Source organism: Mustela lutreola, chromosome 4, assembly GCF_030435805.1.
Source record: "Mustela lutreola isolate mMusLut2 chromosome 4, mMusLut2.pri, whole genome shotgun sequence".
NCBI classification, from domain to species: domain Eukaryota; kingdom Metazoa; phylum Chordata; class Mammalia; order Carnivora; family Mustelidae; genus Mustela; species Mustela lutreola.
This window is the reverse complement of record NC_081293.1, coordinates 31,928,710-31,944,060: the sequence shown is the minus strand read 5'-3', so window position 1 is coordinate 31,944,060 and position 15,351 is coordinate 31,928,710. Positions and strand designations below refer to the sequence as shown.

The window sequence follows — 15,351 nt, the reverse complement described above, 5'->3', positions numbered from 1 at the left end:
ATGGCCAGTACAGATTTTCTTAAGTCTGTCTCACTGGCTACAAAGAACCCAAGCTTATTGACAAATGCAGCTGCTTTGAGAAAGGGTAGAGTCCCAAGGGTGTAATTCTTCAATTCAGATGTGGAAGAGGATTCATTTAGTGAAAGCAATGTACTTATTGCAGAGACCATCAATACATGAGATTGTTATGCTTGTTGGCTGGGACACAGGGAATTCCTGTCTGCGGTCTCAGTGATATCATTTTGCTGGAAACAGCCCTCCTCCTTGCCAGCCCTATACTTGAATATGGAATTCCATGATGACCACAAAGACTGATTGTGCTCCATGCAGTCTATGGGCATAATAACGCAGGAGAGGCCGGAAGGGATATGGATGAGGAGGTAGATGGTCTGGTGGGACAAAGGAAGGGGAAGGAGAGGGAGGAAGGGGACTCCTTTGCTTCCTTATTTCCCACACACAGAGCCCCTATGGGCATTTGATTTCTGCAGTCATTAACGTTTTTAGAGTCAAGCATACCAAGTGAAAGTCAGTTACTTGCTGCTACTCTGAAAAGAGCAGAGCTCACAGCAAGAGCTGTGGGGGTGGGGAGCACGGAGTTGGCAGAATCTGATTCGGAGGAAGAGCTTGTTCTGTACCCCTACTCCCATTTCCACTGCCTGGTGTCTCTAGATGGGCTCCTCCCACCCAAAGCTGAATCTCTGAAGGGGTTCACTCAGGATCAGCTAGGCTACTTTGAGCTGTGAACAGAGATTAACAATCTAATTAACATTTCAAAGACTAGGAATAAAATATCAAAAGCAAATGACATCCTCTGAAGTCTGTGGTTCAAGAGATCAGTGGGACAAGATGTGGGTAATCCACTCAGTTATCCATCTCTACCTCGCTTTCCATTTCATCTTCCACCTTTCCCTTCCCCTCTTATTCTGTCTTCTTGCACGTGTCCCCAAAGCCTGACTCAATTGTGTTTATCCCTCCCTCTCATTTGCCTTTTGCCCTTTAACTAACTGGTTATCATTGAGGCCTTGCAGCTTATTTTTAGTATTTGTGTATTTATTGACATTGTACTGACTTCCTTGACTTAAAAACACAGGCAGGAACCCCCCCCCCCCCCAAATTAAACTGCGTTGTCCTCAAACGAGGCTCTGGATTTATTAATTAGAAAAATATGGGGGGGGGTGTGAGATGGAGTAAGATCTTTCCATTTGAACAGAACTTGGGGTGGATTCTTTTGCACTGAGTCTGGGAACAAAGCTGAGTCATTTCTACATGTCCCCAATCCAGAGCAATGGCTGAGGCAGTGAAGCGGGCGTGAGAGGTCTGGATTGAGTTCCTCTCTGCTGTTTGCAAAGTCATACATTTGAGCAAGTCCCTTAACCTCTTGGGGAATTACAATCTCAGCTTCTGTTACTTAGCTCCAAGCTTCTGACAATCATGGACTGAAGAATCTATTTTAAAAGATACAACACTGTCTGGTATCATCTGTGACAAGAGTCCTGACAACCCCTCCAGTCAAATCCCCAAAGTCAGTCACTTTTCACTTATGGATGTTGGGATTGGGTCCCACATACAGCGCTATTACTGTGTGCCAGGCACTGTACTAAGCTTCAGTCATGTGGTCCAAGATAGGGCAGTGGTTTAAAAGCCTGGCCTCTGTGCTTACTTCTACATCAGTATAACTCTGAGCAACTTCCTTAACCTGTGACTGAGTTTCCTCATCTGTAAAATGACAATGATGATGATGATAATAGTACCTGTAATTCTGACCTTATTTAGAAAAGGGTCTTTGCCAATGTAATTAAAGGTCTTAAGATCATTCTGGATTTCAGGTGGGCCCTAAATTCAATGGCTAACATCCTGATGAGAGAAAAGAGGGAAACATGACATACACAGATATAGAGAGAAAGGCCACATGCAGACAGTGATTAGAGAGATGCAGCCACAAGCCAAAGAATGCCAGGAGCCAGCAGAAGCCAGACGAGGCAAGAAAGGAATCATTTCCAGAGACTTTGGCCCTGCTGACACCTTGATTCTGGACTTCCAAAATCATGAGAGAATAAATTTCTGTTGTTTTAAGTCACCAACTTTGTGGTAGTTTGTTGTGGTAGCCCTAGGAAGTTGATACAGATGATAAAAGTACATCTACCTCCCAGGAGGGTTAAATGAGTGGTTATATTTAAAGTTCTAAGGGTACAGGGTGCCTGGGTGGCTCAGTCTGTTGAACGTCTGCCTTCAGCTCATGTCTTGATGCCAGGGTCCTAGGATCAAGCCCCACATTGGGCTCACTGCTTAGAGGGGAGTCTCCTTCTCCCCCTCTCTCTGTCTGCTGCTCTCCCTGCTTGTGCTCTCTCTCTCTCAAATGAATAAATAAAATCTTTTAAAAAAAAAAGTGCTAAGAGCAAAATGTGGACTACAGTGAGGGCTCTTGAAGCATCGGCTGCTATGTATTGTTAGCTCACTGGATCTTACCTAGCAACCCTATGAAGTAGGTACTATTATGACTCCCATTTGCACATGGAGAAATGGAGGCTTAGAGAGGCTAAGCAAAGGTGAGATTGTCTGGACTCTGCTCTAGCTTGACCTACACTTCAGAAGTCCCTGGAGTTGAACTTTCTGCTCATGGATCCTGGTTGGCTCGGTGACCCCTCATGATGTTCTCTCAGCAAAGATTCTTTAGTACTGATCTACCAAGACCAGAAGGTATAGAGAAGACCTCCCATGTAATGGTGTTTATTACTCCTGGATATATCTTACCAGCCCTGGTCTTGGCACAGGCTCTGCTCCAACAGAATCAGGCTCTGCCTACACTTGGTTGTTTGATTGCCCTATGACCTGACCTCAATGAGGTAGCCTCAGCACCTCATGACAACAGACAAGTGTATGCTGCCTAAAAGGTGCACCCCCCCCAACCCCCTGCCGACTCCAGGGACTTCAAAGGCCCCTATGCTACTGAGTGTAGACTATACAAATGATTAGAAATAAGTCAGATCACTTAGAGTAAGGCAGTGCCCTTGCTGGAACCTGCAAGGTCCTCTAAGAAAGCAACCCGGTTACCCTCCTGACCATCTTTTATCATTCTCCCCTGCATCACTCTCCATGAGTAATAACCTCATGGCCAGGTACTGTGGTGCCTAAAGGCCCACTTAGGGCCTTTGCACATGTAGTCTGGTTGCCTTTAATGCCCTTGCCTAACAGTTATGCATGCTTTCTTTTTACCCCCTTGACTCTCATCAATATCACCATCTCAAGAGAGGCCTTTTTCAACATATCCTTCCTCTTTACCTTTCCTGCTTTTCCCCCCTCCTTAACACTTATGATGTAATGTGCTTTACATGCTTAACTTTACTTATCTTGTTTATTGTCTTTTCTTCCAAACTATGATATAAGTACCACGAGGATGGGGATGCTTATCTGTTTTGTTTACTACTTTAGCTCAGAGCCTAGGAAAGGACTAGTGAACAGTATAATGTATTCCCTAGATAATTGTTGAGTGACTAATTGAAAGAATGAGTGAAGCAAAGCCCCTCCCCGACAATAACTACGAAACTCCCCAACTAAAGTGGGTCAAGTCGCGAAGTATCTAGAAGTAGCACACAAAGAAAGAACTAGTGGAACAATTGAGCTTTGAAGCTTTTGGAGGGAATATAACCTCTTATTGAGCTTGATTTTAAAGGAGACAAGGGGGGCACCTGGGTGGCTCGGTAGGTTAAAGCCTCTGCCTTTGGCTCAGGTCATGATCCCAGATCCTGGGATTGAGCCCCGCATCAGGCTCTCTGCTCAGCGGGGAGCCTGCTTCCTCCTCCCCCCCTACCCCACCTGCCTCTCTGCCTATTGTGATCTCTATCTGTAAAATAAATAAATAAAATCTTTTAAAAAATAAAGGAGACAAGGAAAAGGATATGGTGGAGAAAGAGGGGAACAGACTTCTAAGTGATAGAGAAAACTCAGACTTCTCTGGAAAAATCAAAATCCAAAATTCATTTATTCATTCAACTGGGAACACAGCAATGATCAAGTCACATCAATGACCAAGGGTACTTACACTCCAGTGGTCATCATGTCGGGCAGTATGATCTTGGAGAAAAACATCTGCTTATTGGAATGGTGAGATTGGAAGGGCTTATATTTCCAGAGGGCTGAGAGGTCTAGATCAGTGTGGCTTTCATCTGGCAGCCTGTAGGAAGCTATCTTAGATTCTTGATCTGGAAAAGCACTGGGAATGTCAGTTATGGGAGATTTCTGCAGCCACAGGAAGGGTGGATTCTTATAGGGAAGGGCATTGGAAAGGGTGATCCGAGAAAGGGCTGCTGTACAGAGGTGGAGATGACTGGAGGGGGTGATATCACCATAAAAGACGGTGGGTCAAAGACGTCTGGAATGAACTGAGAAATTGAGAAAGGATCTTAAAGCCCCAGAGTGTTAGAACAATCTAAATGTGTGTCACCAAGAACAACTACTTGAGGGAAGGTAAGGAATAAGAGGAGAGTTGGTGCAGAGACTTTGATGCTGGGATTTGGGACCAGATGAGGCCAGATTAGAACCTTTCCCTAACTTCAGTGACTATCCCACCACTGGCCTTTGTGAAGGCCCACAGGAAGGGCCACAGTACTCTATTGCTGTTTACCCTCCAGCACTTGTCTGTGTTTGTTCTTCTCTGTGTGACAAGCCAAGCCTAGCCCAGATGTAACTGATCAAACTGGAAATAGTCTGAAACTAGTGAGTCATACAGGATCCGCAGAGTAAAACTGCGGATTTTTGCCTAAAACCTACCACACCTTTCAACACTCCAGATCTTTTTATTAATGTAGTAAAATTTTAAGATATTACATCTTTGGTATCATGAAGTGAGATGGCTGGGATTTCTCTGTTTGGCAGAATTTTGATCTTCCCTTTAATAGGATGCTAGCTGTAGATGTCAGGAGGGCTGTTTGTATAAGAATCAAAAGATCATTTTTTCTTTTTTGTTCTTTTCCTCTGACATAGCTAATTGGCTTGAAATCAGTCTGTTTTCACAAAGCTTGGGTTTCCTTCAGTTTTGTCTCTCAAGTGAAGAGCTGAACTTTCTACCTGACTCTCACCTTAAATAGAAACATTTTCTCGCTTGTCATATGAAAAGGAAAAAATGGGAGGGAAGTGGTAGTCTTAAATTCTTTAGTACAGTGAGACAATTCAAAGGAAAGCAAGCACAACACTTTGCCATTACATATTTTGATAAAAAGTGTTCCTTGAAATTGTTTTTTGAAATGCCATTTCACATTGTGTGATAGAAACTGAATTTCTGTTATCCACAAGGTAAATGAAGGGCTTTCAGGGAAGTGAGGGAGAAAGAGTCACTGTGAATTTTCCATAGCAATTTGACTGTAGCAGTAACAGCATCTGAAAGAGTTCTGGGGGCCAGAGAAGAGGGGGCAGTAACCTAAGTGGTTCCCTTTTTGTGAGCACATCCCAGCTACGTCCCCCCTGGATCCCCACATCTAGTGGTATCGCTAGTACCACCTCCTAAGAGAAGATTAAGGGCTTTTGAAAACTACCTGCCTTAAGCCATAGAAAAACATGGTAATATTTTAATTGCTACTCCCTGGTAATCTAGCGAGTTACATGAAAAACAAATTTAGTCACTATTATTTTATTTTTTTTGTAAAATATTTAAAAATTGTGTATGAGAAATTCCAAAAGTTTCTCGCTGATCTAAGTTCTTTTTCTTGCCATATCTGTCATAAGAATATGATGAAAATCTTCAATATAGTCTGAAAATATGGATGTCATTGCAAAAGCTGGGCAAATGTGGAAAAGTATATATCTACCTGTCCAGGAATAATAATTAAGTAAATAATCTCATAAGGAAATGGAAGAGAGAGTCATGTCAGGCTGTTTCCCACCTCAGGGCTTTTGCAGCTGCTGTTCCCTCTTTCTGGAATGTTCTTACTCCTTCTCATGGCTGGTTATTTTCTCATCATCCAGGTCTCAGTCAAATGTTGCCTTCTTGGAGGGGCTTTCCTGACCCTTAGTTGAATCCTCCCACCCCAACTCTGCTGCATATCCCATTCCTTGGTTCTAATTCCCATTAAACTGTGTAATATCCCTTAGTTTAAATTACTTCTTAGTATATATCATGACCTGAAGTTGCTGGTTTATGACTTCTGTTCTGGGTTATTTATCTCCCCAGCCAGATTGTGAACTCCAAAGAGCAGGGATCTTTTTGGTCTTTGTCACTACTAAGATTAGTGCCCAAATAGATGTGGAAGGAAAATGAGAGCAAAATTGTCATATATGAAAACTAAATAATAAATAGATATATTTTTGGGGGGAACAGCTTGAGTGAGCCAAGCTTTCAAAATTCAGTTTAAATAGAAACTACTGCAGTGTGCTGCCCTTGGGTATTAGATTTGTAATTGTTCATCCCAAGTGCTGCTTGGGATGAGCTATGTTTGTCAACACCATCACTTTGGGAACTGAGGCAGGTAGTGCCTAGGGGGTTCTTTTCCAGATTCCAGAGCCCTGGCATCAAACAGGAGACTTCTGCCATTCCAGTTATATCTGGATATTTTGGCTTCAGAGTATTAAGATCCTGACTCTAATGGGTTCAAAGCATAAGTCGCACAGGAAGTTTGGAGCAGGGATTATTCTTTTAGCAGTTCAAAATGCTGTGAAAGACTCAAGTTTTGTCCATCTCTCTGTTCTGCCATCATTGAATGTCATCTTATCCAGGCAGGGTGATGTCTGAGGAAGACAAGAGTGCTGCCATTCTTTTCCTGGACTTGCTCCAGCAGACTTCCTCCAGGGTCTCAGGGGCCATTTTTGGGTATACATGCATTGTTGGACTAATCTTTGGTGAGGGAATGAGAGTATGCACAATAATAAGGCCTAATCCTGAGCCCAAGGGGTGGAGTGTGGACTGCTTGGGGAGTGGCAGTCATCTGAACAAAACTGAGGTTCTTTTGGGAGGGGAGAAGGAGAGGAAGCGTTGTATATTTCATCTATTGTTCTTATGCTTGGAAGCAGAAGCTAATGGGATTGCTAAAGTTTTAAAGTTTTGTACTGTTTGGTCTGATAAGTAAAGACTAGTTTAAGATTCTAGAGGTTGATGAGCAGACTGGAGACCCATACAGTTACAGTCCTTTGGATTAAGTCCAAGCTTCTGCTCAAGAGCCTGGAGAGGAGCTCCTGTTTCAGCACGTGGTGCCTGCTGCTGTTCAAGTGGGAGACCCAGAGCGGGAGAGTCAGTCGGGCTCCTCTTTCAGCTGTTTTAATCCCATGCTCTGTCTTTAGAGAGGTGCAATCTATTCTGCAGAGCCCATCTCATTCCGTGTGTTTCTTTATTGCTTTATCTTACCCTTCTTTTTCAAAGCCTAAGAAAAAAAGTTTAGGGATGATTTGGGAAGTTGAGAGAGGAAGGGAGTGAGTTGTCAGAATGGAGGAGTCGGGCAACTTTCCATTTCTTGTTCACTTCTGCTATATGCTCTGTTTGTGATGACCAAAGTAACTTGTGCCTTTTATATGATTCTCTTTGGAGCTTAATTGTGTCCCACGGTGACAGGCTGAGACTAAGAATAGATGAGATAATGTAAATGGAGAAATGTTCAAAACTTCACAACCTCTACACCGTTACAAATTGCAACATTTAAGTGTGGTCGAAATGCAAGGGGTGCATCAATCCAGAAAATGGCATGGACTGTTGGGACTTGGAAGTTTGATGATATTTTCTTAATATTTTTGAACATCTTAAATATTTTGCAGTAGATTTTAAAAATGAGGGCAATCCTTGCTTTTTTGTTGTTGTTTGTACCCTCACAGACCAGCATGACCTATTAAACAGCCAATTTGGGATTCTTCCCTGTCCTCATTCCTTATCTAGTCATTGACCTAATTCTGTCCATTCTCCTTACCACAACCACTAACAGTCTTGGCCCTTATCACAGAACAGGCAAATCCTTTTGTTCTTGAATTATTTCCCTATAATAAAGATGAACTTTTATCTGTCTTTGATGTCTCCAGACAGCTAGCACAAGACCTTACCGAAACTGGAGGAAAATCAATGTTTTTATAAATTTCTTGTTGATATTTTCTTTTCTGCTTTTGATTTCAGAGTCTGAACTGAAGAATTTTTGTTCTAGAAATATACTGATCATCCTTGGCTTCTCCTGTATCATAGCTGTGATTGCTTTGATTGCTGTGGGGCTGACCCAGAACAAACCATTGCCAGAAAATGTTAAGGTAACTCAAATCTGAGGGGGTCTGGCTGGGGTGCAGTGGGGGAAGGGGAAGGAGTGTGTGGTAAATCAGAACATACAGGAGGGGTGGAGATTCTGGCAGCCCAGGAGCAAGTCAATATCCACTGGATTAGGGAGGTAAAATGGAGTGATGCTCACGGGGGAAGAGGGAATGTCTTGAGTCAGTTGGTGGTAGGAAGATAATTATCTTTATGCTTGTTCAGCAATAATTGTTAGTACTTTGAGAGAAACAAATACTTTATTCACTACATCCAGATATTATGTGATGCTATTTTGTGCTGATATTCTATGACTTAGTGTTATCTCTACTTCTTATTCATTGTTTCACTGTGGATCTGTCACAACACTGTACTCTTTGATCTTCTTACTCAATCATCATTACTATACCAAAATAATTAAATTTATTAGAGAGCATTATATAAAGTAGTTTGGAAGTCAAAGATTATGGAGAAGAATTTTTCCTCTTTTTCAGAATATTAAAGAAAGCAAAGTCAATGAAAAAAAACACAGAGAACCACATACATGTATCAAATATAGTGATTTGAAATTAATTCATGGGTAGACATATTTCTTCAAAATTTCCACATTTGAAGAACTAGTTAATATCATTAAAAATAATGGGTCATTAACTTTGCTGTGATATATTTCCACTTCCTTCCAAATTCACCAAAGTAAAATTTCAAAGACATGAATATCTTACAAGTAGCTTGTAATGTCACTATTTTATTTAAGCTTAGCTAAAAAGCATGTGAAAAATTTAAGTTTATGTTGTAAATACAACATTTTAAACTTTCATTGAAATTAAATAAGTGTATAAGTAAATAAATCTAAAAGGGCCCAGAATATACCAATTTGCTAATGTTGTACATATGGGCACAAATGTACACGTAGACGATGACATGTCTAGAAGTTAACTTGACCATGGAGGCTCTGGAATACATGTACAGTTTATTTTCTTGTATTTGAAGACATCAAACTGTGAGACTGGAGTGATGGATGCATATGCCAGGCTTCTAAAGCTTTTGTCACCCACCCAAATCAGTCACTATATAGTAGAGGTCTGGATGTTACATTGGCATTCCTTTGTGACATAAACTCAACTCAGTGTTGCTGTGCACAGCAACCCCTTTGTCAGCTCAGAAGGCTGATATTATCTCATTGTCAATGGTCTCTTGCCTTTTAATATTGAGTGATGTTGGCTCTCTTGGCAAAACTTCACTCACAGTTGAAGCCTCATGACATCTTGGTTCTGTTATTTGTTTACCAGCTCCAAAAGTACATGATTGCCTTCTTGATTTGACCTTTTTACATGTTCATTATTGAATCATTGGAGAAGGGGACTGCCTAGGAGGCAAAATCCATGACAGACTTGAGCTCTGTGTTCCCAGTGAATACTTCTGGTCATGGATGACTTTTCCTGCATTTGTAGCGGTTATCATTAACTCTGTTGTGATTCTGTATTGTGTTGGCCCCAGAAAATGGAACAGGTCTTTAAATAAGAGGTATGAGTATTTGAAGAGTAGATAGTGGCATACTGCTGCTTTAGAGCATACTCTTTGATAATATCCTCGAAATCATTTAAAACTAAGTTTGAGGAATAAGATATATGATAAAACATTATAACATCCAAAATAAGGAAAAAGAAAGGAGACATTTTCTTGTGTGGTTTGTAAACCAGTACCAGGATCATCCCAGATATCACGAGCTACTAACAGGCTTTGAGTAGTTTGTTGAAATAAATTTATTTCCTTTCAAAAGTGATTATTTAAAAGATAATACTTATTTCAATATTTGTACCTGGTACATTTGTTTTAAAAACCTGTAACATTGTGGGGTACCTGGGTGGCTTAGTGGGTTAAAGTCTCTGCCTTCTGCTCAGGTTATGATCTCAGGATGCTGGGATTGAGCCTCACAGCGGGCTCTCTGCTCATCAGGGAGCCTGCTTCCTCCTCTCTGTCTGCCTGCCTCTCTGCTTACTTGTGATCTCTCTCTCTGTCAAATAAATAAGTACATATTTTTTAAATTAAAAAAATTAAAATAAAAACCTATAACACTGAACTTCCAGGGAAGATAGTGGAGTAGGAGGACCCTAAGTTCACCTCATTCCATGGAACACGGTAGTATCCACATCAGTGTAAATAACCCAGAAAACGATTTGAAGACTGACAGAAGAGACTCTTCACAGCTAAATGTAGGGAAGAGGCCATCTCAAAGAGAATAAGAAGTGTGGAGATACATTTGGAAGTTAAATGGACCTGTCTATAGCGGGGAGGAACGATACAGGCATGGAAAGGGGAAAGGACAAGACCATCACACCAAGTATCCCAGGTGCACAGGGATTCTGCATGAAACCAGAAAGGCTTAATTTCCTGAGTTCTTAAAATCAGCAAGGATTAATACCTGGAAATTTGAAAATTAGTGGGCTCAGTTCTGGAAAAGTCAGGAAGGTGAGAGGAAAGCAGCACCCTTAAACAGCTCTGTGGAGACACAGCATAGAAGCACCAGTTTGAAATGCACCTGGGGTGTGCAGGAGGGAGATTTGTTTACTAATCTCAGAGCATGTGCTTGGAGGGGCAGGGATTACTGGGAGACTTCTCCAGGAGCAAAGGCGCTAGTGGATGCCATTTCCTTCCTCCACTGTCCAGCATAAACACATGGATACCTGTGACTCAGCACTTCTCCAACAATATTACCTAACTTGCTAACAGCCTGCAACACCCTGTGTTCTCCTGTGGACCTGCTGGTACCAACCAGGCCTCACTCCAGGTCTTCTTTCACTTACAGACCTTACTAATATCACCCACACTGCCCCCAAGTGCTTCTTGAGATCCACTCCCTCCAATCCAGCCAGCCTTGGTTCTGGTGGCCACAGGTCCCCTTTCACAATAGCCCTAAGCAAACCTTGCTAGCACTGTGTGCCCCCCCACCCTGCTCCTGAATTCCTTCATTCTCCCATGAACCTGTCCCCTCCAGTATGCCCTTGGCCAAAGCCTATCCAAAGTGGTGCCAGAAGCCTGACAGTATGCAACCAGTCCTGACAGGCCAGCACCACTCCAAAGTGACTCCTGTCCTGGGGACTGTGGAAGAGACCACACTACACACACCACACAGACTAGTCTGATTGTAGCACCAGCAGTGGGCTGGCAGCTGATGTCTGGTATGACTACAGGTCCTGGCCACCTATGAAAGCCTCCCAAAAGACAACACACACAAAAAATGTCCTATAGTTTGGTGTTACTGCATCTCTGGCAAACTCCTGGTCTGACTCAAGCTGAAAGTGGCCCAGGACTGGCCCCTTAACAACACAGGGATCAGACCCTGCCTATAACAGGCAAAGAGAGCCATCACAGACAGCTGGACTAAAGGCAAAAGTGGCTCAGCCACAACAGTGGGACACACACATCACACATAGGAGATACCCCTGAAGTGCCAGGTTCTAGTAAACAGGGGACACTGTGCAGTAAGGCACTACAGGACTTCTTCATAAGGTCATTACTGTCAAGTAAATGAGACGTAGCTATCTTTCTTAACACAGAGAAACAGATGCAGAGAGTTAGACAAAGTGAGGAGACAGAGGAATATATCCCAAATGAAAGGACAGGACAAAATCACTGCAAGAGAGCTAACAAATAGAGATAAATAATATGCCTGTAGAGAATCTGAAGTAATGGTCATAAAGATACTTACTGGACTTGAGAAGAGAGTGACACTCTTAAAAAAGAGATAGAAAACCAAAAAGATGGGCACCTGGGTGGCTCAAGTGATTGAACACCAGCTCTTGGTTTTGGCTCAGGTTGTGATCATAGTGTTGTGATATCAAGCCCTGTCTCAGGCTCTGTGCTCAGCTCAGAATCAGTTTGGGATTCTCTCTCTCTCTCCTTCTCCCTCTGTCCCTCCGGCTGTTCTCTCTCTCTCTCTCTCTCTCTCTTTCAATAAATAAATAAAATCTTTGGGGGGAAAAAGGAAAACAAAAATGAACCAGAGATGAAGTACTCAATAACTCAAATTAAAACTACATTAGATGGAATAAATAGTAGACTGGAGGAAGAAGAAGAATGGATCAGTGACTGGAGCACAGAGTAATGGAAAGCATCAAGCTAAACAGGAGCTAAGAAGTAATTAAAAATTAAAAAACAGGGAACTCAGTGATACCATCAAGCATAAAAATATTCACATAATAGGGGTCCCAGAAAGAGAAGAGAGGGAAAAAGGAAGCAGAAAATTTATTTGAAGAAATAATAGCTGAAAACTTCCTGAATCAGGAGAAGGAAACAGAAATCCAGATCCAGGGGCACCTGGGTGGCTCAGTGGGTTAAGCCTCTGCCTTCAGCTCAGATCATGATCCCACGGTCCAGAGATCAAGCCCTGTGTCAGGCTCTCTTGCTCAGCAGGGAGCCTGCTTCCCCCCCCCTCTCTCTGCCTGCCTCTCTGCCTATTTGTGATCTGTCAAATAAATAAATAAAAATAAAATCTTAAAAAAAAAAAAAAGAAAGAAATCCAGATCCAGGAGGCACAGAGAGCCTCCAACAAAATAACCCAAGGAGGTCTACACCAAGATATATAGTAGTTAAAATGGCAAAAAGTAGTGATAAAGAGAATTTTAAAAGCAGTAAGAGAAAATAATTACTTATAAGGGAAATCCCATAAGCCTATAGCTAATTCTTTAGCAAAAACTTTGCAGGCCAAAAGAAAGTGGCATTTTACATTTACACTGATGAAAAAAAAAAAAAAACCTGCAGCCAAGAATACTCTATCTAGCAAGGCTATCATTCAAACCAGAAGGAGAGATAGTTTCCCAGACAAACAAAAGTTAACAGAATTCATGACCACTACCAGAAATGTTAAAAGGGACTCTTGAGTGGAAGGAAAAGACTATAAGCAGGAGTAAAAAAACTAAGGAAGCACAAAAGCAGAAAAATAAGTATAAATAAAAAATCAGTTAAGGGATTCACAAAATAAAAGGATTAAAGTATGATACCATATACTTAAAATGTGGGGGAGAAAAGAATAAAGAATGGATTCAAACTTAAGCAACCATCAATTTAACATAGACTGCTATATGCATAAAATATTATATATAAAGCTAATGGTAAACACAAATTAAAAACCAGTAATAGATACACAAAAAAATAAAGAGAAAGGAATCCAAGTATACACCTAAAGAAAGTAGAAAATCATGAGAGGAAACAGCAAGGGAAGAAAAGAACAGAGAAGAACAAAACAATCATAAAGCAAATAACAAAATGTCAGTAAGTACATACCTATCAATAATTCGTTTGAATGTACATGGACTAAATGCTACAATCAAAACAATTTTGCCTACAAGAAATTCATATCAGACCTAAAGACATATGCAGATTGAAAGTGAGGGGATGGAAAAGCATTTATCATGTAAATCAAAGTGAAAAGAAAGCTGGGGTAGCAATACTTACATTGTACAAAATCGATTTTAAGATAAAGACTGTAACAAGAGACAAAGAAGGACACTATATAATCATAAAGGGAACAATCCAACAAGAAGATATAACAATTATAAATATGCACCCAACATGGGAGCACCCAAATACATAAAGTAGCTAATAACACATATAAAGGAAGTTTTAACACTCCAGTTACATCAATGGATAGATCATCCAAACTGAAAATCAGCAAGGAAGCAGTGACTGTGAATGATACATTAGACCAAAATAATCTAACAGATAGTTTCACAACATTACATCCTGAAACAGCAGAATACATATTCTTTTCAAGTGGCACGTGGAAGATTCTTCCAAACAGATCACATACTGGCCACAAAACAAGCCCCAACAAATTCGGGAAGACTGAAGTCATACCGTGCATCTTTTCTGACTAGGACACTGGGGAACTAGAAATCAACCACAAGCAATAACCTGGAAAGAGCATGGAGATTAAATAACGTACTACTAAACAATGAACAGGCCAACCAAGAAATTTAAAGAGGAAATTAAAAAAATACATGTAGATAAATGCAAATGAAAACATTATGGTCCAAAATCTTTGGGATGCAGCTAAGCTGTTCTAAAAGGGCAGTTCATAGCAATGCAGGCCTACCTCAAGAAGCAAGAAAAATCTTATACAAACTAACCTTACACCTAAAGGAGCTAGAAGAAGAAGAACAAACAAAACCCCAGACCACTAGAAGGAAGGAAATAATAAAGATTAGAGCAGAAATAAATAAAGTAGAAACTAAATAGACAATAGGACAGATCAATGAAACCAGGAGCTGGTTTTTTGAGAAGATAAATCAAATTGATAAACCTTTGGCCAGACTCACAAGAAAAAAAAAAAAAAAGAGGTGACTCAAATAAACAAACTTAGAAATGAAAGAGGAAATATAGCAACCAGTACCACGGAATACAAAGAAAATTATGAGACTATTTTGAAGAATTATATGCCAACAAACTGGATCACCTAGAAGACATGGATAAATTCTTAGAAACATATAACCTCCCAAATCTGAATCAGGAAGAAATAGAAACACAGAGTAGACCAATTATTAGCAATGAAATTGAATCAGTAATCAAAAAAAAACTACCAACAAACAAAAATTCAGGATCAGATGGCTTCCTTAGTGAATTCTACCAAACTTCTAAAGGAGAGTTAATACCTAGTCTTCTTAAACTATTCCAAAAAATAGATGAGGAAGGAAAACTTCCAATCTTATTCTGAGTCCAGCATTACCCTGACACCAAAACCAGATAAAGACACTATAAAAAAAAGAGAACTACAGGCCAATAACTCTTATGATCATAGATATAAAAATACTCAACAAAATATTAGTAAACCAAATCGAACAATAAATTTAAAAACCATTCACCATGATCAAGTGGGATTTATTCCTGAGATGCAAAGGTGGTTCAATTTTTGGAAATCAATCAACATGATACATCACATTAATAAGAGAAAGGATGAAAGGAAATATACCTCAATGTAACAAAGGTATATATACCTTTGTATATATATATATATATATATATGTATATGTGTATATGTGTATACATATACATATATTTATATGTATATATTAAAAAGAAAACCCATAGCTAACATCATAATGGTGAAAAACTGAAAACTTTTCCTCTAAGATCAGGAACAAGATAAA

At 40.5% G+C, this 15,351-nt stretch overlaps 1 protein-coding gene across 1 annotated transcript in view; it reads left to right on the top strand.

Annotated features, from left to right (window-relative positions):
• ENTPD1 (ectonucleoside triphosphate diphosphohydrolase 1) overlaps window positions 1–15,351 on the top strand; it is a 99,335-nt gene that overhangs the window by 36,679 nt on the left and 47,305 nt on the right. The window contains exon 2 of the mRNA XM_059169345.1: window positions 8,084–8,211. Coding sequence (XP_059025328.1) covers window positions 8,084–8,211 — 128 coding nt within the window. The remainder of the gene's footprint in view (window positions 1–8,083; window positions 8,212–15,351) is intronic.